This window comes from Malania oleifera, chromosome 13, assembly GCF_029873635.1.
Source record: "Malania oleifera isolate guangnan ecotype guangnan chromosome 13, ASM2987363v1, whole genome shotgun sequence".
Lineage (NCBI taxonomy): Eukaryota > Viridiplantae > Streptophyta > Magnoliopsida > Santalales > Ximeniaceae > Malania > Malania oleifera.
Window position 1 is genome coordinate 84900657 of NC_080429.1, and position 23498 is coordinate 84924154.

General features: G+C 36.8%; 1 protein-coding gene across 1 annotated transcript in view; it reads left to right on the plus strand.

The window, feature by feature from the left end:
• The window catches only part of LOC131145522 (histone deacetylase 5-like), a 101306-nt gene that overhangs the window by 56291 nt on the left and 21517 nt on the right, over nucleotides 1–23498 (plus strand). Inside the window, exons 7-11 of the mRNA XM_058094662.1 lie at nucleotides 8741–8911; nucleotides 9084–9197; nucleotides 11306–11435; nucleotides 11520–11641; nucleotides 21020–21213. Of these exons, the coding sequence (XP_057950645.1) occupies nucleotides 8741–8911; nucleotides 9084–9197; nucleotides 11306–11435; nucleotides 11520–11641; nucleotides 21020–21213 (731 nt within the window). The remainder of the gene's footprint in view (nucleotides 1–8740; nucleotides 8912–9083; nucleotides 9198–11305; nucleotides 11436–11519; nucleotides 11642–21019; nucleotides 21214–23498) is intronic.

Genomic DNA, 23498 nt, shown 5'->3' on the forward strand with positions numbered 1-23498 from the left:
GAGCTTGAAATTTCTTATATTTGAAATACTTTGAGGTATAAAGTGAGCTGATCATTGTACTCAATTACCTTATTGTGAGAGTTCTCCTTTGTACACAAATTTCCTTATTATCTTTCTAAAGCGATTTAGAGTTGTTGAATCGTTGAGCCAAATAAGGGATTATTATTTGGAGAGGCGGGCTCTAGCCTAATTGAAGGAGTGTGTTGTAAATTGGTATTGTTCCACCAGGTAACGGAACTGGTATAGTGGAATCCTTTGGTGTTTTTGCCAAAGGCGAGGACGTAGGCTGTGTTGAAGCCAAACCTCGTAAAAACTCTCTTCTCTTTCTCTCTGATTTACTTTACATTCCTTACTTGCTATTGTTATATGATTTATATGTGCGGGTTGCAGGTTTTAAATTGAGAAAGAAACAAAAAGTACTTGATATTTAGAAAGTACGTTTTGATTAATCGTTTGCGGAAACCCAAGAAGGGAATATGTTGATTAATCTGCGGAAATCTTGATCGAGTAAAGTATATGCTAAGAGTTTATAGGGAAATCAACAAAAGCTTTTACATTTTGATTGAGTGATTGAATCATCATGATTTCATTGATTGACTTGTAAATTTAAATTTCAATATTCTTAAGTGTGGTTATCATTCATATATATCTTGTTTTCTGGATTGTTAAAATTAAAAGTCTATAAATCATTAAAATATTAAAAAGAATCCAATTCACCCCCCCTCTTGGGAAGCTATTCCTCATTTCAAATAGGAGGGCGGGTCTTATCGGACTAAGGACTGGCCCCACATATCAACACATGTCATTTTCATTGCATTTTGTCCCCACTCACTCACTTCCTGAGAAAACTTCTTAGAAGGTCACCCATTCCAAGATTACTCCAAGCCAAGCACCCTTAACCGTGGGGTTTTTATGGGAAGGTTCCCGAAAAGAAAGGTACACCTTGTTGATATGGTTAGTAACATCTAATCCTCTTTAAGCCTTTCTTCCATAGGGTATCACACGGCCATTCTCCATTCCAGGTGATCTAGCGGTTCCTGAATGGTTCTTGGAATAAACAAATGATAAAAATTTGAAGTAAAGGCCTTATGAGAATCGGAGAGTCTATGATAGGATAGATGGTTGGAAATAGGATGTGTGGTACGGGTTCTAACTCCTTTCCTAAGGACAATGGCCAGGTTAAGATCAGAAGAATTATCAAAACAAGGATCTGAAGAAAAAAAAGTACCTGGAGTATGTGAAGGAGGACCAACTTGTGTAGGTGATGATGATTGGCCTTGCTCTGGATTTGAAGAAAGAGCCCTATTATTCTGATGATTTCTTCTTTTGGTATAAACATGAAGCTCAAATGTTGGAATATTTGATAGTACTTCTCCCTATTTGTGAATCAGGTATGTCTTGTATAGGTAGACTAGGATTTCCATTATTTTCGCCAGTTAAAGTATCAGTTTCCCGACCCTTTAAAGAGTGGATGTCAATGTCACGGAAAACATTTGAGAGAGGCTTAGAGGTTTGTTGGAACTCATCTTTAGTTTCCTTTTTCTCCCCTTGAAGATAGTTATGGCCAAAAAGGGGCTGTTTTTCAATAAAAACAACATCCATACTGATATGCATTTTTTAGGTTAGAGGGTTAAAACATTTGTACCCTTTTTTATTAGGAGCATATCCAAGGAAAACACATTTTTCTGCCATAGGATCAAGCTTGGATCAAAGATTGGCAGGCGTATGAACAAAAACAGTGCATCCAAACACTTTTAGTGGCAGGTCTGATGTTATCCGACATGTAGGAAACAATTTTTTTAGGTAATGTAAGTGAGTGATGTATTTTAGCACTCGAGTAGGCATCCTATTAATAAGATAAGATGCAGTTAAAATAGCATCACCCCATAGATATTTAGGAACTTGCATTGAAAACATTAGGGCCCGTGCAACCTAAATGCCATTTTGTTGTGGGGTGTCACGACAAGTAGATTGGTGTTGAATACCTTTTGTTGAAAGAAACGTTCGTAAACATTTGTTAAAATATTCAGTACCATTATCAGTTCTAAGTATACTGATTTTCGTTTGGAACTGGGTTTCAACCATATTATAAAAATCTTGAAAAAAATTTTCAACCTTAGATTTGTCACTCAATAAGTACACCCAACACAAATGTGTATGATCGTCAATAAACGTAACAGACCATTTCTTGTCAGAAGTAGTAGTGATTTTTGAGGGACCCCAAACATCACTATGAATTAAATAAAAAGGTTTGGAAGAATGATAAGCTTTTGATTGATAGGTGCTTCGGTGACTTTTGGATATGTGGCAAACATCAAAATGAAGAGAATTGCAATCCAGTTTTTTAAATAAGCTAGGAAACAAATGTTTTAAATAGAGAAAACTAGGATGTTCTCGTCTAAGATGCCAAAGCATTATTTGTTCACGTACAGAAACAGAACTAGTACTACTACTCAAACCTTGAGCTTGTTTATTGTTGAATAAAGTCTCATCGAAGTAATATAGTCCATCAATCATCCTAGCACTGCCAATCATCCTCCTCGAGAGTTGATCCTGAAATTCACAATGGGAATCAAAGAAAATGACACAACAATTTGAATCCCGTGAGAGATTACTAATTGACAGCAGGTTACAAGCAAGTTTAGGGACGTGAAGGACATGTTTGAGTTCTATTTTTCAGAGATTTGGACAGAACCTGTTCCAACAATGGATGGAAAACTGCCATCTGCAATTCTAATCTTTTTATTACCAAAACAAGGAGAATAAGATTGAAACAATGGTGAGGTACTGGTCATGTGGTCAGATGCACCAGAATCAATAATCCATGGTGCAAGATTTAAGCAACAATGGTAGGCACTAGAGTTATCACCTGTTTGGGCCAATGAACCAGTAGGAAGACCAGAGGCAGAAGTAGATTTCAGTTGTTGAAGAAGATAATCCACCTGCTCAGCACTTAGGAAACTAGCTTCATTGGCTTTAGCGACTGCATGATTGCTGCCAGAGGGTTTAGATTTGTTGCTCTTCCAGTTTGTTGGCTTTCCATGGAGTTTCTAGCAATTTTCTCGAGTGTGGTGTGGCTTATTGCAATAGTCACACCATATTCAAAGCTTATCTTCCAACCTCCTTTGATTAGAGTAAGGCCGCTGTGCGGAAATATTGGTAGTAGCCAAATCTGTGTTACTAGCAGCATGAGGCGCAGGATTATTGGCAGCAAGTAGAGCAGAATTTTCCAGAGTCTCATCCTCCTTTTTCTTCATCATCACACTCCTTCGACAATCTTCTCGCCGTACTTCATAAAATACTTCCCCGAGTGGAGCTAGAGGCTGTCTCCCTAGGATTACTCCACTTACTTCATCAAACTCATCATTAAGTCCAGCCAAGAATTTAAAAATTCTTGCATTCTCAACCATCTTCTTATTGTGATTTCAATCAGCAGGATTTTTCCATTCATAATCATTGAATAAATCTAGATCTTGCCATAGGCCCTTAAGAACATTAAAATACCTTGTTACACTGCCGTCTCCTTGATAAGTATTGCTGATCTTCTACTGCAGTTCATAAATCTGAGAGTAATTCCCAAGGTTAGAGTACATCTGACTCACATTGTCCCAGAGTTCCTTTGCAGTAAAATAGCTCGTGTAATTAGTACTAATCTCTTCATCCATGGCTTCACGAGTGTCACAGTCCGACTATTTTCACACCGTTGTGAAGGGGCCGTGCGGCGCTAGCTAAAGCACTCTTGCTTAACTAGCCAGCCTATCGTTTACCAACATTCATCCACGAAGCACTTTCATTAAAATTCAATTAGATAGCAGCGGAAATAGTAATCAATTCATGAAAGTCGTGGCAACCAAGCAGTAAACATTGAAGTAAACGTAATTCATTAACAAATCCTCCGTTGACATGTTGTACTTAGCGAGGGAGGCAAGTAGGCTAAGCACGTTGACAATTGCTAGTGAGTTTTACAATGACTAATGAACACTCACCCTCCCCTAAAGAGGTTTTTAGGTAATTATCATCCTGGCACTAGGAAACATCAAAGTGATCGAGGAGTCATACTGCCATATTTGGCTTACAAAGATTCTACTAGCAGAAAATAATCCTACACTAGTATTTACATGATGGAAACCCATCCCAAGCACACGAGATAAGCGGTCACAAGCAAGCATAATGCCCTGAACAAGCTTAGCTTGTGACATTCTCCCCCACATATGCGGTCGACGTCCTCGTAGACTTTTGGCGGTAGGTACACTTCAAATTTGTCTACGATTGGTTGAATATCTTCCGCAGAAATCCAGCTGATTTCTTTGTCATCAAGGCACTTCCACTTCACTACGAACTTCTGCCGCTTCTTCCTTGAGGATATGAACTTTCTGTCTGCAAGGATCTCTTCAACATCATGTCTGTCAGGTTGCATTGTCTTCAACTCTACGCTGTTTGACTAATTTCTGCTCAGGTTGTTGGTGTTGGCGTTGAATGGCTGGAGGCAGCCGACATGAAATTGCGGTCTTCTCTCCTGATCTGCCCACTTCTTCATCTGCTTAGAAGCTTTCTCGAGATAGGCTTGGGCAAACTTTGCATTTTGTCTCCCTTCACTGGTGAAGATGTACGCCCTAGGACTCTTTCGTCTGTACGGCTCGCTCACTGTGTGAGGTAACAGCGGCAGCTGGCCTGTAACAAGCTCAAAAGGGCTCTTGTTGGTTGTTGAGCGCCTTTGAGCGTTGCCACAGAACGGAGCCACAAGTAGTTGCACGCCATTGTTCTGGTTGTCATTGACAAAATGGCACAAGTACTCATCTAGCAGCTCTATGAATCTCTTCATCTGTTCGTTTGTCTGTCAATGATAACTCGAAGAGATGTCAAGGTGTGACCTGAATATCCTAAAAAACTCTATTAAGAAGTTGTCAGTGAATATTAAATCTTGGTCACAAATAATAACTTGGGGAAAACCCCAATATCTCACACTAGTCACAAGGAACAATTGTGTCATCCCCTCTGCCGAACAGTACTTTGGTGTGGCCATGAAAGTACCATACTTCTTCCGCTCCCCCTTGTCTTGTTGGCAAGTGAGACAAGTTTTGGTATAATCAACCACATCATCCCGCGTGTGCAGCCAATAATACCTCCCCAGTAGTCCTGTCCTTGGAGTCATTCTTCGCGAATACCCCTCAACGAACTTCCTGTAGTATCTAGTAAGGCCAAGAAAGGAACGCAACTCCTTCACTGTCGTGGGGATCTTCCATTCTTGAATCATCCTTGCCTTCTCCATACCCCTCCAGATACGACCTTGTTCAACGACTTGACCAAGGAATTTGTTGCTCCACCGAGCGAAAGAGAAATTCTCCTTCTTCAAATCCAGACTGTTTCCCCTCAGCTTGTCGAACACCTTCCGTAGATGCTCTTCATGTTTCCTCTGAAGCGACACCGATGCTCCCAATGGCGTTTTGGAAGGGCGAACACATCCCGCTTCCACTTCATCAAGCTGTTTCCCTAACTCCACTATCTCAAGAGGCGCAATCCAACATGGCCCTTTAGCAGGTGGTTTCACTCCTGATAATAACTCGATCTCTTGCACCACGGTCCGTCATGAAGGCAAATTTTGAGGCAGCTTATCCGGCAACACCTCCTTATCCTCATCCAACACCGCTTGGATGGTCGTAGGCTCCAGCTCTTGGCCTACTTCTTTGTCTACCACCACCGTGGCTAGACGTGTTTGCTCACCTTGACCCAATCCTTCATTGAGCTGTATGGTTGAAAGGGACTTTCCGTTGTCTCCTTTCGTTGCAACGACTTGCACCATGCACGAGTGATCTCCCATCAGACACAGGGAACCATCCGAAGGCATCAGCACTGCCCTCGTCCCCATTAGGAACTCCATTCCTAGAATGACTGGATAGTCATCCAATGGCACGGCTGTGAAATTCGCATGATCTTCCCACTGTCCAAGCTTTATAGTCACTTGCTTGGCTACTCCCAGAGTAGGCTGGGCTACAGAGTTAACTGCTTTCATGCGTCCTGTATCCTTCTTTAAGGATAAGTTAAGTCTCCATGCTTCCACCCACGAAACAAAATTATGAGTAGCTCCCGTATCCACCATAGCGCTAGTACTCTTCCCATTTATCCTCAAGTCCACAAACATTAACCCTTTTGCTCGTGTAACTTTCGGTGTTTTTGTCTTTTTTCCAATGCGTTCACCAATCGCACTGAACCCACCCTCGGGGCATCATCCTCTTCTCCATCGTCTTCCACTGCCTGTTCTACAATAGAAGCCTGAAAGGCATTAAGTGATGCTTTGTGAGGGCACTCAAAAACTCTATGAGGACCTCGACACAAGAAACACTCAATTTTACTCTTCCCCTTTCCATTGGGTGTGTTGAACTCTTGAGACGACGAAGCTTCCTGTGAGGTTGATGATTTAAAGTCGGCTCCCCCACTCTTGGGTTTGCCATTCTTGAAAGACTTTCCATTGTTTCCCTCTCCGCCAAACCGTTTGGACGAAGCGGTATCATCACCAGCGTAGTCAATCAAGTGCTCTGCAGCCACTTGTGCAGTTGACAAGTCTTGAACCCTTTGCCTATGAAGTTCAGTTCTTGCCCACGGTTTCATCCCCTCTAGAAAATAGAACAACTTGTCCTTCTCCGACATATCCCGAATATCCAACATTAAAGCAGAAAATTGTTTCACATATTCGCTGATTGACCCCGTATGCTTGAGATCTCTCAGTTTTCTCCTTACATTATACTCAACATTTTCAGGAAAGAATTGGGCCTTGAGCTCTCTCCTCAAGTCTGCCCAACTATCAATTACACAGTTTCCATTTTCAATTTCTCTGTACTTGGTACGCCACCACAGTTTGGCATCACCAACCAAGTACATGGTCGCAGTATCCACCTTTGCCTATTCTGAGGCCATCCTTACAACGCGAAAGTACTGCTCCACATCAAACAAGAAGTTCTCTAACTCCTTGGCATCTCGGGCACCCCCATACGTCCTGGGTTCTGGCATCTTGGTTTTGCTAACTCCCGGAGTGTTGGAGTTCCCCATAGCAAGAACCATCACATTCATCTTTGCATCCAGATCTGCCATCTGGGCTTGCAAAGTTTCAACTGTGTGGCGAAAGTCCTCTGACATGTCGCCTATCAAACCTGCTTGATGTTTTTGTAATCCCATCACTTCATCAACAAGTTCTCTCATCTGGGCCACCTCCGCGGCCATAGTGTTGGTTGTTTCCTCAACCTGTGCTTCCAGCACGCTGATCCTCTCAGCATTGTTTGGTACCATGGTCACTTACCAAAGCTTCCCAAATCCAACAACGAAGGCAATCGAATTCACGTAGCAACTCAACCTTGGGCTCTCACCAAGTGTCACTGACTTGGCTCTGATACCAAATGTCACGGTCCGACTATTTTCACACCGTTGTGAAGGGGCCGTGCGGCGCTAGCTAAAGCACTCTTGCTTAACTAGCCAGCCTATCGTTTACCAACATTCATCCACGAAGCACTTTCATTAACATTCAATCAAGTAGCAGCGGAAATAGTAATCAATTCATGAAAGTCGTGGCAATCAAGCAGTAAACATTGAAGCAAACGTAATTCATTAACAAATCCTCCGTTGACATGTTGTACTTAGCGAGGGAGGCAAGTAGGCTAAGCACGTTGACAATTGCTAATGAGTTTTACAATGACTGATGAACACTCACCCTCCCCTAAAGAGGTTTTTATGTAATTATCATCCTGACACTAGGAAACATCAAAGTGACCGAGGAGTCATACTGCCATATTTGGCTTACAAAGACTCTACTAGCAAAAAATAATCCTACACTAGTATTTACATGATGGAAACCCATCCCAAGCACACGAGATACCCATCCCAAGCACACGAGATAAGCGGTCACAGGCAAGCATAATGCCCTGAACAAGCTTAGCTCGTGACAACGAGCCATGCCATCACCATGGAATTTTCAGCATCCCATATAGCGTAAGATGGGTCTGTCTTCTTGGGCTTCTTAGCTTCACCAATCAAGTACCCTATCTTCCCTCTTCCACGAATTTACATCTTGACAGATTGTGAGCACCGTAGGAAATTGGCCTCATTCAATCGTATATTGGTAATTTTGACAGAGTAAGGTTCAGAAAGGGTAGGTCTGGTTTCAGGTTTGGTTTTGGGTTTAGCTTTGTTTGAAGTTTCAGCCATGGCTACAGCAACGGAAGAGATTAGGGTAGACTTGAACGAGGAAGAAAACCCGATAGAGATTAGGGTCAGATTGGAGCCGCCAAGGGAAATGAAGGTTTACACAAGGCCAAGAGCTGGACCTTGCTTTGATACCATCTAGAATGAGATAGCTTCTTGTGGAAATAATTCTCATTAATCGTAACATAGGTACAGGTCTGTATAAATAGATGTACTCCAGAAGAATAGAAGGAAAGAACCAAAGATGCTAAATTTTAAGGAAACTAAATATTCTGGGATATTCACACATTTACAGCCAAGATTCGCTTAGAAAAAATAGGAAAGTTGACTAAACAGATTTGAAACTTTCCGACACATTATTATGCTACAAAATGTTGGACGTGTCACTGTAATTTTTCATTCACATCTTGACTTGTCTTTCGCTGCATATCATACCTATTGTTTGCCCTATTCAGTTTCCATTATGTTGCACTGTATAATTCTATATGAGGTGACATTTAGAAGAACAATCAGCTGGTTTTTGTAATTGTCCCTTTGAATTTGTTTTCAGTTGATGGATTTTGCAAATGGGAAGATTATCATGGCTTTAGAAGGAGGATACAATCTTGAGTCCTTGGCAAACTCAGTGCTTGCCTGTGTTGAAGTTTTACTGGAAGACAAGCCTATTATTGGTACTTCAGAGACCTGCCCATTTGAGTCCACTTGGCGTGTAATACAAATGGTAATATAACTTCTGCATCATCGTTTGAGTTCTATATCATCTTTTGAGTTGGGTTAATTGCCTCTTCTCGTCTTACAGTTCTATTTTGCAGTACCGAAGCATAAATAATTTCCTTATTTTACTTTTAATTTTTTTTGGCTGTTCTACTTACTCATTAGCATTCATTTTTCAGGTCCGCCAGGAATTAAGTGCATTTTGGCCAACTCTTGCAGATGAGCTACCAAAGAAGTTAACTAGCAGTAAAGTTACTCCAGTTAAGGCGTTACCTTTGGCTACTCCAGTTCAGGTGTTGCCTTTGGCTTTATATATTCTTCTAATCTTTGACCAAATATTATTAAATTCCTGATGACAGTTATATTATGCAACAAGTTTCATTTGGGCAACCCTCAGGATCTCTTGCTAGAGGTCGTGCAAATAAGCATTACAACTATACATTCATCGCTTTCTATTAGTTGTACACTGTCTGCATTTTATGTGGACTTTATTGGTAAAAAGTTAAAAATAATGTTAAAGTTCAATGCACCCGAAGATAATGTCAATATTTATCAAACCCTAGAGTCCTTATGGAATAAAGTTTATAGAAAGAACTCAAGGGGGACATTGTTTGGACAATAAGGATCAACAAATCTTGTGTTGCTTCTAGAGCTTCGTAGATTAGTAGGAGGATAAATGAGATTATCATGTTTTATGAATAAATGAAATAAAGTCACATTATGATGACAAATTATACATCTAAACATTTTAAAAACAAGTGCCAGTGGAGTGTTTAAGGAACATGCCCTGAAAAGCATGGAGAAGTGTTGAACTTTAAAAATACATTTTCAGAATTGTCACACTCAATAAATGGCAGGATGCAAGTAGGAAAAGTACCCAAAGAGCGTAGGTGTTACAAAAATGACAAGAACGTTGACATGATGGTATTAAAAATAGTGCTGATACTACATAATTTTGCAATAACTGAATATGATTCTTATGATAAATACTAAATTTATATTTTTTGAAAATTAAATATTTGAAAGATCAAATATATGTTTATATAGATTATGAAGGAATTTTTAATTTTTTTTAAAGATATAAATATTTTATTCAGTGTTAATACTTATACATGTTAAAACAAGTTGATAAATTTTGTTTTAATTATTCCAATTTTGATATGATATTATTACTCCTCCTTATAGGGATTGACGCTTGGTTATTGTTTTTGGTGTTGCTGCTGTTTACTACTAGGTGTTACAAATATGACAAGAACGTGGCTATGATGGTATTTAAAAAAAAGTGCTGATACTGCATAAGTTTGCAATAACTGAATATAATTCTTATGATAAATACTAAATTTATATTTTTTGAAAATTAAATATTTGAAAAATCAAATATATGTTTATATAGATTTTGAAGGAATTTTTAATTTTTTTAAATATATAAATATTTTATTCAGTGTTAATATTTATACATGTTAAAACAGGTTGATAAATTTTTGTTATAATTATTCCAATTTTGATATGATATTATTACTCCACCTTATAGGGATTGATGCCTTGTTGTTTTTGGTGTTGCTGCTGTTTACTACTAGGTCACTTTTTTCTTCAAATTAAAATTTTTAAAAAATGTTATATGGTATAGATGAAGATATCGTATGAGATAATTTTTATCAAACTGAAAAAAGCCAAATGAAATTATTATTAATTTATTGTGTAACAATACGTAACGATATAAATATAGTAAACTATTAGAATATGTATCTAGATACAATGTTTTGAAAGATACGTGTAGACATAAATGTGACATGCATTTGTAAGTTATTTTGAAAATTTGAAGGTACATTATTGTCTCAAAGATGTGTTTTGGCAAAATGTCTTATTTTGTTTGTATTTTTTAGGGAACTATTGTATCTTTTTAATTCATATTTATATTTTTTTTATAGAGATATTGTATCTATTTAATTCATAAGATACATGTATGCTGCATGTGAAATTTACAAGGTATGAGAATTAAAATTTAACCTTTTTTATTGGTAAGATTGAATTTAATTTTTGTATGAGAATTGTATATATTTTTTTAGGTACAATATGAAATCTTTGTATTGCATGCTTAGGAGTCCTGCATGTATCAATAACTAAATATTTATGTATGTCAAGATGTTGGCTAAAAATTTTATAACTGCTATTTTTTTTTTTTGGTTTACTTAGCAGTCAATTAATGAGTTTCTATAAAAAATATTAAGTTATAAACTTATTTTTTAATTTACGTAGTTTTGATGAAATTTAATTCCTTGTAGGAATATTTTTCTTAATTTTAAAAGATTATACTATTCATTCTTTTACGTGTGTAACAAATTTTAGAAAATTTTATTCTTTCTCTGCAACTGCCTGCTAACACAATTATCTTGACTTTCAGTACATATCAAGCTCTGATTCTGAAAGTGAGAGTGATAAAAGTCAGAGTACTGTATCAGCACATGTGGAGGAGGCTGTTCAAGATCTTATAAAACCCCTTTTAGATATGAAAGTTGTTGAAAATAATCACGGTAAATAAGTAACATGAGGTCATGAAATGTCTGGCTGAAAGATTCTGTTATTTTATTTTGCTCATGCTTCCAAATTTATTGCAGATCAAGTGGCCACTATTCACATCCCCTGGAGATCCGAACTTTCCAAGGTTGACATTTGGTATGCCACATATGGATCAAATATGTTAAAATCAAGATTCCTTTGCTATATTGAAGGTGGACAGGTAGAATTCCATTTTTACTTGCTGTCTTTAAAAAGTTAGAATATTGAGCCTGCCTTCAGATTCTTTTTGATTTTTTATGGATTTTTCTGTTATAATTTTATAACCATGACAATGTTATAAGTGAATGTGTTTTGTAACCTAGGTGCTTGGGGGATGGGTTTTTTAGTAGAGTAGGCAAGGTAGTGTTACAAGTGAAGGGAGGGAGATGCTGAGCACTGAGAGGAAGGTTGGACAACCTTAGGAGCTTTGGTACCATGTGGTAGGGAGGAAGGAATAGGATGATGTAATGGTTTAGATTAGACGTGTGAATGTAGGTGCAATCTAGGATTGCAAAAGCAATTGATTTTAGGAGGACTATAATGAGGAGGATGACAGACCCACTCACAATCTACTAACAAGGCAAGTAGCATCGATATTGGTTCAAATCCAATTCGTGAGATAGAGATGCTCTTTAAGCATTAACTACTGGTCGCGGCCATGAAGGCTCTGAGTTCTTGCTATCCTCTGAAGTCAGTTAGTGGATCAGGAAAGCTCCACCCAAGGGTCCTCCTAGAGGCTGTTACCAGTAGGCCAAGATCTGTCTATGACAGAAGAAGAAAGCTAGCACTTGAATCAAGAAAAAAATGGGATTTAATTAGAAGTAAGTAGTGTTTGGGGTATTAGGTTGAGCTAGGCTTCTCGTTCTATTGAGCAAGTGAATTTAGAGAGAAGATCCCACGTGAGCATGGTCCTTAGACTCTTTGCAGGCCATTCTTCTAAATCTTTCTTTGATTTTTGGTCTAGCATTAGTTCTTCTTTTCTGCTTCATTAAATAATTTGGAAGGCCGAAGTTCCCTAAAAAATTTAAGGCTTTTATTTGGTTGGTTGTTCTTAATAGAGTTAACACCATCAATATGTTGCAGAGTAGGAGACCTTCAAGTTTTGATTATTCAGAAAAAAATTCTCATCTGTTTTTGCACTGTGATTTTGCTTGGAAGATGTAGAATAAGCTTTTTTTGTGCTTTAGTTTCTTTTCTCTGAATTTTCCAGAATTTTGATGGGAGATACCTCATTCTCCCCTTTGTAAATTCTTATGTTTCTAATCAAATCTCTTCCTTTTCTGGTTTTGGTAAAAGCATGGTTTTGAAAACAGGACTATTAACTGACTAGCCAAAGTCACTGGGTTGGTAGGACCGGTGGGTCAACTTGGTGTTTGAGCTGGTGACATCAGCATGATGTCATATGTATATAATTTTATATATATGTATGTAAAAGTAAAACTAATTATAGATATTTATATTAATTATTAAAACATGAATGTATATAACTAATATAGGACTTTTAAAAATGTAATAATTCTGCATAATAAATTTATAATATAAATTTATTATTTATCGTTAATTATTATATTTAATATTTCAAATTAAACGAATCTTGAGAAAAACGAAATTCATTGTTTTTAAAAAGGAAAATCAAATTCATTGCCTTAAAAGAAGGAATATTCTCTCTTTTACAAGTCAATATAACAACTAAAAATTTTAAAGAATTTGTAACCCATTAAATGCTCATTAAGGTAGGTGAGTCTTTATCCAAGGAAATTTTCCTATCTCCCATGCACAAGAGCTCCTTCCTGGCTCCCCCCTTTCCCATGTTTCCATCCTTTCTTCCCTCCCTCCCTCCCTCCCTCCGTCCCTTTCCAATTTGGCTCTCTCTCTCTCTCTCTCTCTCTCTCTCTACCCTATCGTTTTTGTATGTAAAAAAGGCCCATCCTACAAGATGATCAGAAAATGCTGTGGGAAGGAGCAATGAATATTTTTGGATTAAGAAAAAAAAAAACTGTGCTGGAGAAGTAGGCACTGTGCCAGAAAGGGAGTGGGAGGAATGGAGTAGTAGTTTGATTCATCATTCAAGACTTTCAAGCCCTTAAGGTGTGCACGCGCGCGTGTTATTTTTTTTTCATATACTGCATTACACTTTGGTCCTTTAACTTTTTACTCTTCTAACAGAAAAAATTAGAAATATATATTTTAAATTAAAAAAATCAGACCGGTTTGACCTAGCAGTGAACCTGAGTCAGACCGGTTTGGACTCTGTCAACCGGCTCTGTACCAGGTTGCTTCATTTATGGATTTGCTGCTTCACCCGGACAGGACAGGGGGCTGGTTCCAGACGAACTGGATTGGACCATCTGAGCGGACCAGACAGGTGGCCGGTTCCAGTCGAACTGGATTGGACTATCCGGTCTGCTCCAGTTTCTAAAACCATGGGTAAAAGCAAAGATGCAGTTGCTTTATGGAGATGTTTGTTTTTTTTGCAGCAACTTGGGATCATGACTGGAACATAATGCATATTTTTTTATGGGGAAAAAGTTAAATATTTCTTTGTTAGGACAAGATTCATTATTTTTGTTTTTGATAGAAAAAGAAGATATACTCATTGAAGAGGAAAGAATGTGCAAGTAGGGTGAAAAGATCCTTCTATGAAAAGAAGAAACCAAGATAGACTAGAAAACCGTCAAAATAAAATCGCTTTCCAACCTCTGAAGATTGGAGAAAGGAACCTCTTTAAACCGACAAGTACTGAATCGTATCCCAAAGCAAAGTACCAGAATTCCTTTCCATCCAAATTCCATATAAAACTGTAAAGATGCTTGGAACTTCTTGTACTAAGCAAGAGAATACATGCTTTTTCACTATAATGATAAGAAGATTATCTGGAACTTGCTGTACCAATGGACCAAAGAAGAAGATTGTTGCAATATTGATCATGTCAAAGTCACTCAATACGAAGATGGATGCAACAAGCAAGGAATTGCATGTGCTTGAAGAAAACCAAGTCTTCAAAGCATTCCCATTATTGAGTTTGTCACTGCTGATGTGTTTATTGATGCCAATTCTCAATTCAAATCTTTTCTTTCTCTTGTAATACTAGAGAAACAGGGTTTCTTGCATTCCTCAAGCACTCGCTAGTAAAAGCCCAAGATCGCCGCATCCTGTTTTTGATCCTCCAACATTTCCAAATTTGAGTCCTTTTTTCCAAATAGTTTTTTTAGTGTGCTGGGGGGAAGGGGCGGCAATTGATGCACCCTCGTTGGATGTTGATTAATAATAATTAAATTAAAATGTATTGTAAAATGTATAAAATGTGAGGGTGATATTGCCTTGGTTAAGGAAGAAGACATAAAAGAAAGATGACAAAGTTACTTTAATAAACTATTTAATGAAAATCAAGTAGAACTGTAGAAGGCTTAAATTTAGAATTGAAAAATGAGGAAAAAGGCTAAAAATATGAGATCTATTTGTAAAATTAGAGTTAATGAAGTCAAGTTTGCATTAAAAAAGATGAAAAATGGAAAAACTATAGGACTGGATAACACCCCAATTGAAGTTTGTAAATACAGCAAATGCCTAGATTATAACACAATTATATGTTTAATTAATTTTTTTAATACAACTATAAAAACTAAGAAAATGTCAAAATGAATAGAGGAAAATCACTTTAATGCCTTTGTACAAAAATAAAGGAGATATTCAAAATTGTAATAACTGTTGTGGAATTAAACTTTTGAGTCATATTATGAAACTATGGTAAAGGATAATTGAACAAAAACTAAGGTTCGAAATAAGGGTCTCAGAAAATCAATTTAGTTTTATGCTTAGGAGATCTCGTATAGAAGCTATATATCTTTTAAGAAGATTAATAGAAAATTTGAGGAAAAGAAGAGAGACTTGCATATGGTTTTTATTGACTTAGAGATAGCGTATGAGAAGGTACCTAGGGAAGTTCTATGGTGGGTTTAAGAAAAAAAAATGGCATATGTTGTAGGTATATCGATGTCATTAAGGATATGTATGATGGAGTAATGACTAGTGTTAGGAGTGTAGGTGGCGAGGCTAGGGGATTTCTAGTCACATTAGGTGTACAACAAGGATCTGCTTTGAGCCTTTTGCTTTTTGCTCTAGTGAAGGCTGAACTTACGAGGAGTATCCCAAATGAGGTTTCATGGTTTAGGTTGTTTGTAGATGATATTGTCTTAATTGATGAGATTAAGGGTGGAGTAGAATTTAAGTAAGAATTATGGAGAGAAGCTTTATAATCTAGAGGTTTTAGGATAAGTAGAAATGAGACAAAATGTATGAAATGTAATTCAGTCATATTAGGAGGAATATTGGACAAAAGGTTAAATTTGATGGTCAAGAAATCAATAACACTAGTACACTTCAATATATTGAATCTATTATGCAAGCTGAAGGAGAATTGAAAAAGATGTAATGCATAGAATTAAAGCAGGTTGGGTAAAAGGGAGAAGTACTTTGAGCATGTTGTGTGATTGTAAAATACCCTTAAAATTAAAAGGGAAGTTCTATAGTTGTTATAAGACCAGCTATGCTATATGGGCTAGAATGCTGAGCGAATTGGAAATAACATATCCAAAAAGTACAAGTTGCCGAGATGAGAATGCTAAGGTGGATGAGTGGTATAATGGTGAAGGATAAATTAAGGAATAAACATATTTGCAGCAAGTTAGACATAGTTCTTCTAAGGATGGACGGCTCTATTGGTTGGAGCATTTGCAACATAGGCCAAATAGTGTGCTAGTTAGGAGTGAGTTAGTTACTGTGTGGAGCAATAGAAGGGGTAGAGGTAGACCTAAAGTCACTTGGAATGAGATAGTGAGTAAGGATTTAATAGTCCTTGATTTGTTGGAAGAAATTGCCCATGATCGTGTAAATTGGCAAAAAAGGATATATGCAGCCGACCCCACTTAGTGTGACTTAAGGCTTGGTTTGTTGTTGTTGTGTGTTTTATGTAAGGGTTTGTTTTTTGAAGGCTTAAAGATGGGGATTGGACCATAGAGGATGCATAGATACAAATACTCTTTGGGATAGATTAGCTAGCTCAATTATGGTTTTAAATCGCGGTTGCGGGTAGCGTAACGTAACGGTAACGGGTGTAACGGGAAGCGGGAGTAGTGGATGGTACATAACGGGAAGCAGGTGTAATGGCCGTGAATTTTTTTGAAGCACGCACAACGTTGAGCATATTAGCGTACTTGCATGTTTTAAGCTTTTAGCCCTTCTTAGAAAGAGTTTTAGTGTATTTTGGATCCTTTAGTTCCAGCAACAAAGTTATTTGGTAAGGGCAACAAGTTTACATTTGTTTTAAACCCCCATTGATGGAAAAATTACGTGTGTGTGTGTGTGTATTTATACTTCTCATTGTTCTTATCTGTGATAAATTCTTATATGTGCTAAATTAATTAATAGAACAAAATACATTATGCACTCCATTAATCTATTAGACACATAAGACATACAAATAATACAAATATAAAATAGCTAGAAAAGAAAATGCTTGAAGTTGAAAAATCTAGATGGTTGAAGTTGAAAAATAAAGAACATAAATATCACATTACTAATATTATCAAAATAAAATATTTTCCTAACTAGTATTTTCAAAAATTTTAATTAATGTATTTATTGTGAGTATTTAAAGAAATAGTAATTTTTGTATCATTGTCATCCTCATTATAATTTTTTTTCCCTCTTGCCACATGGTATATTGAGAATGATTTATGAAAGAAAGGGAAAAAGTGAGATGAAAAAGTAAAAAATAAAATAATTTTTTTGGTGTAACTGACCTGTAGCGGTTACGTAACGGCCGTAGCGACCGTAGCGGCCTTTACGTAACGGTCGCAGTTCGTAACGGGTGCTATGGCCGTAATTTTTACTCTCACCAATTTCGCAGTGTGTAACGGTATCGGTTACCTAAAAAATCGTTATGTAACGGTCATGGCCTTTATTTAAAATAGCCGTTACGTAATGGTCCTGGCCTTTATTTAAAATATTGCTGCTCAATTAAAAAGATAGCAAAAGAGATTTTAGGTGAATCAAGGGGGAGATTCTCGAATAGCAAAGAAAGTTGGTGGTGGGCATGGTTCGAAATCGCGGTAGTGGGTAACGTCGCGTAACGGTCGTGGGTTTCGCTGGACGTGGGAGACGCGGGTGTTACGTAACGGGAAGCGGGCGTAACGGCTGTGAATTTTTTTCACGCATGCACAACCATGCCAAAATAGAAAAATAAGCATGAAATCCATTAATGCATGATTTTTAATGAATTTTGACAACCTTCATTCAACCTACAAATGCTTTTTAATAGGCATTATGATTTTTATATTAATTTTAGTGCGCTGCTTACAAAAAAAGGCATATTTTTTTTAAAGTTTGCATTAGTTTAATGGGTAAAAAAGATGTAGAAATGTAATTCAAATGAAGAATCAATTGATTAAAGACATAAAGTTACTTAAAATGAGTCAATAGACCCAATAATTTATATTACAATACAATAATTTATATTACAATTTACAATTTAAAAAAATAAATATGGAATTGTAAATCTTGCAATTTAATTATTTAAATGGTAGTGTACTTGAGTCACTTGAGACTTGACTAATTGTGTAGAAATTAGGATTTATTATAAATTTTAGATCTAATATTAAATTATTAATAGTCAAGGTATTTAAAAAAATAATTATGTAGAATATTAATTAATAATTTTTTACTAAATCTGTACTCTAACTCTCTATCTTTATAAATTTTATGTTTTAATAATTTTATACTAATTTTTTTATTTTAATTAATAAATTCTACTTATATAATCATTTATAAATTTGCATACTAATTAAATAATAAATATAAACTGAAATTATAAAATAAACTAAATTATTAGTTTAGAATAAATTGGTAATTTACAATTACATTAATCAATGAAGTAGAAGAACTGAAGAAACATGCTCACTCCTGAGTCCCGAGTCCCCACCAAAGCTGCGAGAGAGCTGCAACCTGCAATCCCCCAAAATATGGGGGAATCGAAGGCTTCAAAACTTATTTTTGGAGCTGCGACTGTGAGCCTGCGAATGGAGGCGACCTGCAGGGCACAGCTCCTTCAAGCGACAAATTGAAGATTGGAAGCTGATTTTTGGGTTTTTACACTGGACAAAGGAGACGAACTGACAAAGAGGGAAAAATCGAAACACCTTCAAGGGTAAAATCAAACACCTTCAAGACGAATTGCCAGTCAGCTGACCTGCGATGGCTGCGAACTGCGAAGAACATCTTCAAGGCAAAAATCGAAGCTGATTTTGGGGATTTTGAAGCTTCAGATCCGTAGATTGAAGCTGTACGAAAGAGACGAAGAGTGAAAGAGGGAACAGCACAACAAATCGAAGCTTCGAAGCTGCTTTCGTTTCTTTGGAGGCTTCAAATGAGGAGATCTAAGCTAGATGATGGAGAGAGACACACAAAAGGTACGCAGTAGTGTAAGGGGCTGTCGGCTGTAATGTGTTGTAACGGACGTTACAGGTCGTAACGTTAGTGTAACGGCCGTTACGCATGTGAATTTTCTGCTCACCGCTAATGCGGGCTGTAAAGGAATCGGAGAGATGATTTTCCGTTACGTAACGGCCGTTACGCTACGTAACGGCCGTTATTTAATACCATGGTGGTGGGATAAAGATTTACAAAAAATTATAAAGACAAAAAGAATTTGGTATTAAACGTGGCAAAAATATAGAAATAGAGATAACTTTGAAAAATATAAGGAAACAAGAAAAGATGCAATAAAGGCCATTAGTGAAGTTAAATATAGATCATTTAATAGTTTGTATGATATATAAGGTACAAAAGAAGTGAAAAGAGATATATTTAGACTTGCTAAAGTTAGAAAAAGGAAAGTAAGGATTTAGGAAATGTAAAATGTATAAAATTGAGGTTGATATTGTCTTGGCTAAGGACGAAGATATTAAAGAAAGATTGGGAAGTTACTTTAGTAAGTAGTTTAATGAAAACCAAATAGAAGGCTTAAACTTAGAATTGTCAAATGAGGAAAAGACTAAAAATATGTGAATTATTCGCAAAATTAGAGTTAACGAAGTTAAGTTTGCACTAAAAAAGATGAAAAATAGGAAAGCGATGGGACCAGATAACATCCCAATTGAAGTTTGGAAATGCTTAGGTGATAACGAAATTATATGGTTAACTAATATATTTAATACAATTGTAAAAACTAAGAAAATGCCAAATGAATGAAGGAAAAACGCTTTAATACCTATATACAAAAATAAAGGAGATATTCAAAATTGTAATAACTATCGTGGAATTAAACTTATGAGTCATACGATTAAACTATGGGAAAGAGTAGTTGAACAAAGATTAAGGTTAAAAACGAAAGTCTTAGAAAATCAATTTGGTTTTATGCTTGGGAGATCTACCACAGAAGCTATTTATCTTTTAAGAAGATTAATGGAAAAGTTTAGGGAAAAGAAGAGGGACTTGCATATGATTTTTATTGACCTTGAGAAAGCATATGATAAGATACCTAGGGAAGTTCTATGGTGGGTTTTAGAAAAAAAGGGTATATGTAGTAGGTATACCGATGTCATTAAGGATATGTACGATGGAGTAATGACTAGTGTAAGTACTATAGATGGAGAAACTAGAGAATTTCCAATCACCATAGGTGTACATCAAGGATCTGCTTTGAGTCCTTATCTTTTTGCTTTAGTGATGGACCAATTGACTAAGAGTATTCAAAAAGAGGTTCCATGGTGTATGTTGTTTGCAGATGATATTGTATTAATTGATGAAACTAGGGACGGAGTAGAGGCTGAGTTAGAATTATGGAGAGAAGCTTTGGAATCTATAGGCTTTAGGATTAGTAGAAATAAGACAGAATATATGAATTGTAATTTTAGTAATGATAGGAGGAATATTGGAGACAAAGTTAAACTTGATGATGAAGAAATAAATAGCGCTTGTAGATTTCGATACCTTGGATTTATTATGCAAGGTGAAGGAGAAATTGAAGATGATGTAATGCACAAAGTTAAAGTAGGTTGGGTAAAATGGAGAAGTGCTTCGAGCATGTTCTGTTATTGTAGAATACCCTTAAAATTGAAAGGGAAGTTTTATAACCTTTCAATGAGGCTTATGTAAATTAACTGAACTTCAAGTACAATTAAAATTAGTTTAATGGTTGACTAAGAAACTAAAATAATTATGTTCAACATGATTGTCCATAATCAGCAGTCAAATTTTCTTGTGTTATCCTGTGTATCAATTGATATTTCATTCAATTAATTTCCAAGCTGGATGCCATGTATTCTTATTTCCAAGCCAACGGCTTGTGTTTATAAATTAGAAAAAGGAGCTTGTACCTCTTCATTGTATTCTGTAATATGTTTGTGTTTGTTAAGCATTGTTATTCTTGCTGCAAGCGTATAGTATATTGTTAGTTATTGAAGTCTGTACTGGCTGCTGTGCGTAACTTTTGAAATATTGTGCAGATTTTTTTTCTCCTTTTATTTTTCTTTCCCTTTAATGTTTGTAAAATTACTTTTAGGTGGAAGGTATGCGAAAACAATATTCGGGTTCAATGAATAAAAGCCCTCCCAAGGAAATTTTGTGGAAAATTGTCAGTCATCGTTTATTCTTTGGACACAATCATACACCTACATGGGGTCCTGGAGGGGTTGCTTTCCTTTGTCCTGATAGTGACCAGGAGGATAAGGCTTTTGTATGCCTGTACAGAATTACGTATGTGATTTCCCCATGTTTCCATTTATTTCCTGAATTGCTTCCTCATATTTGATGTGTCATCATTGATTCATAATGTCTTTAGTGCTAACCCTGGTTGGTTGGCAATGAATGCTTTTGCTCTGTTCTCACTATGTGGTGCTGATGAAATAATTGTGAAAGACAAATAAATCTCTCAAGTTATGCAGAAGATTTTCATGCTTTGGTCAGCATAATCCACCAAGTTGATGTGAAATTGGGTTTCATTTTGTTATTTTTTTTTTAAATTTAATTTCCAGCATTTGCTAGGATATGGCTTGAACTGCTTTGATGAGTGTTTCATGACTTCTATTTTAATGGGGTGATTCCTAAGAATATGAATTCCACTTTCATTTCTGTTGTTCCTATGAAGGATCATTCTGTTAGGGTGAATGACTGTTGGCCTATTAGTTTGGTTATGAGTGTATGTAAGCGGATAGGCTTAGGGAGATTAGAGGGGGAAACTGTCTTCAGTGTTTAATCTGCTTTTTGGAGGTAGACAGATTTTGGATATTCTTGCGGCTAATGAGGTTGTTGAAGAGGCTAGGAGTAAGAAGAAGGGGATAGTGTTTAAAATTGACTTTGAGGTGGCTTGTGATAGGGTGAGTTGGATTTTTTAGACAGTTTTGGTTAGGAAGGGGTTTGATGTGAGATGGAGAGGTTGGATTAGGGAACCTGTATTTCTGTTTCTTCCTTTTCTGTTATTGTATGGAGAGCCTAAGTCTTGATTTTCAGCTTCCCCCTGGTGAAGAGGGAAGGGGGGGGGGGGGGGGAGGAGGCTTTTTGGCATTTTCCTTTTATTTTGGCAGTGGATGTGTTAAGCAGGATGATTTAAGGGCCGTTGATAGAGGTTATGTTCAGGGTAATGTTGTGGGTAGGGATGTGGTGATATTTTTTCACTTAGAATTTGTTGATGTTTTTCTATGATGACAGATCCGCCTTTTGTATTATTCTGACTATTGTCACTATTCTTCTGGTTTTGAAGTTGGTTTTGGGGCTCAAGGATAATTTGGGAAAATGTGGTTTAGGTGCTCTTGGAGGTGACTTTTAGTTTTGCTTTGCTTACTGGTTCTTGTTTGCTAGAACAGCTTTTGCCTTATTTAGGAGTTAGGTTTTAGGAAATAACCCTTGCTCAGTTAGGTTTGGGAACCTGTGGTGATTAAGATTTCCGAGGGTCTTGACTGGTGATTTTGTTTTTTATTTTTATTTTTTGAAGTCATATTATTTCAATTCCGGCTTGTCTTCTATCAATTTTTCTTTATTTTATTTCTTTGTTTAAAATTCTGGTAAAGGTGTGGGAAAATGTGTTTAATGACTTGTATTCTATATGTGTATAGTTAGCTGTTTTAGGAAATTTTGTAACAGAGGAAATTTTGTAACAGCCTGTATTCCTAGAATTAGGCTGATTTGGTTAGTTTCCTATTCTGTTCGAATATACCATGAATCATGGGATCTGATGTTAGTTTCCTATTCTGTTACAATATCCCCATAAATCATGGGATCTGATATAGGTAATAGCCTAGTTAATTTTTCCTTTTCTGCTGCGATGGTTGATGTATATAGCTAACGTTTTGTGTATTATTCATATGAATGAAGAAAAATCTTCCACGAAGTGTTTCTCAGTTTGTGTCATGGTATCAGAGCCTAAAGCTCTTTTCTGGGATTAAAAACCTCTTCACACAGGCCTTCATTGCCAAGACCATACTGCTGCTTCTTTGTACCCTGTTATACCCTGTTTTTTAGCTCAAAAATGGAGTATTTTTGCACTTTTTCTGTTCAGCCTTCATTGCTGAAATTTCTTAGAGCAGTTTCCGTTCTTATTTCTACCTTTTCCTGCCTTCATTTCTGGTGGTTTCTGTTTCGAGTGATCGGCCTTAATGGCCAAGAGATCATTGTTCGTGAAGAATGTCGGAGGTTGCAGAGACAACCGCTACAGCATAATCAGAGATTGTTCGATCCCAACAACCTGGGGAATTGCAAAATATCCAGGCAGCATACAGGCTGAATGGAGAAAACTTCCTCAAATGGTCTCAACTTGTCCGCGCCGTGCTGAAGGGAAAGGGAAAGATCAGCCATCTCATGGGTACGGGGCCGAAACCAGGAGATCCTTGTTTTGAAGCATGGGATGAAGAAGATTCCATGATTATGGCGTGGCTGTGGAATTCTATGATTCCTGAGATTAGTAACACATGTATGTTCTTGGCTACTGCCAAGGATCTTTGGGATGCGATTCAACAGACATACACAAAAGCTAGAGGTGCGGCTCA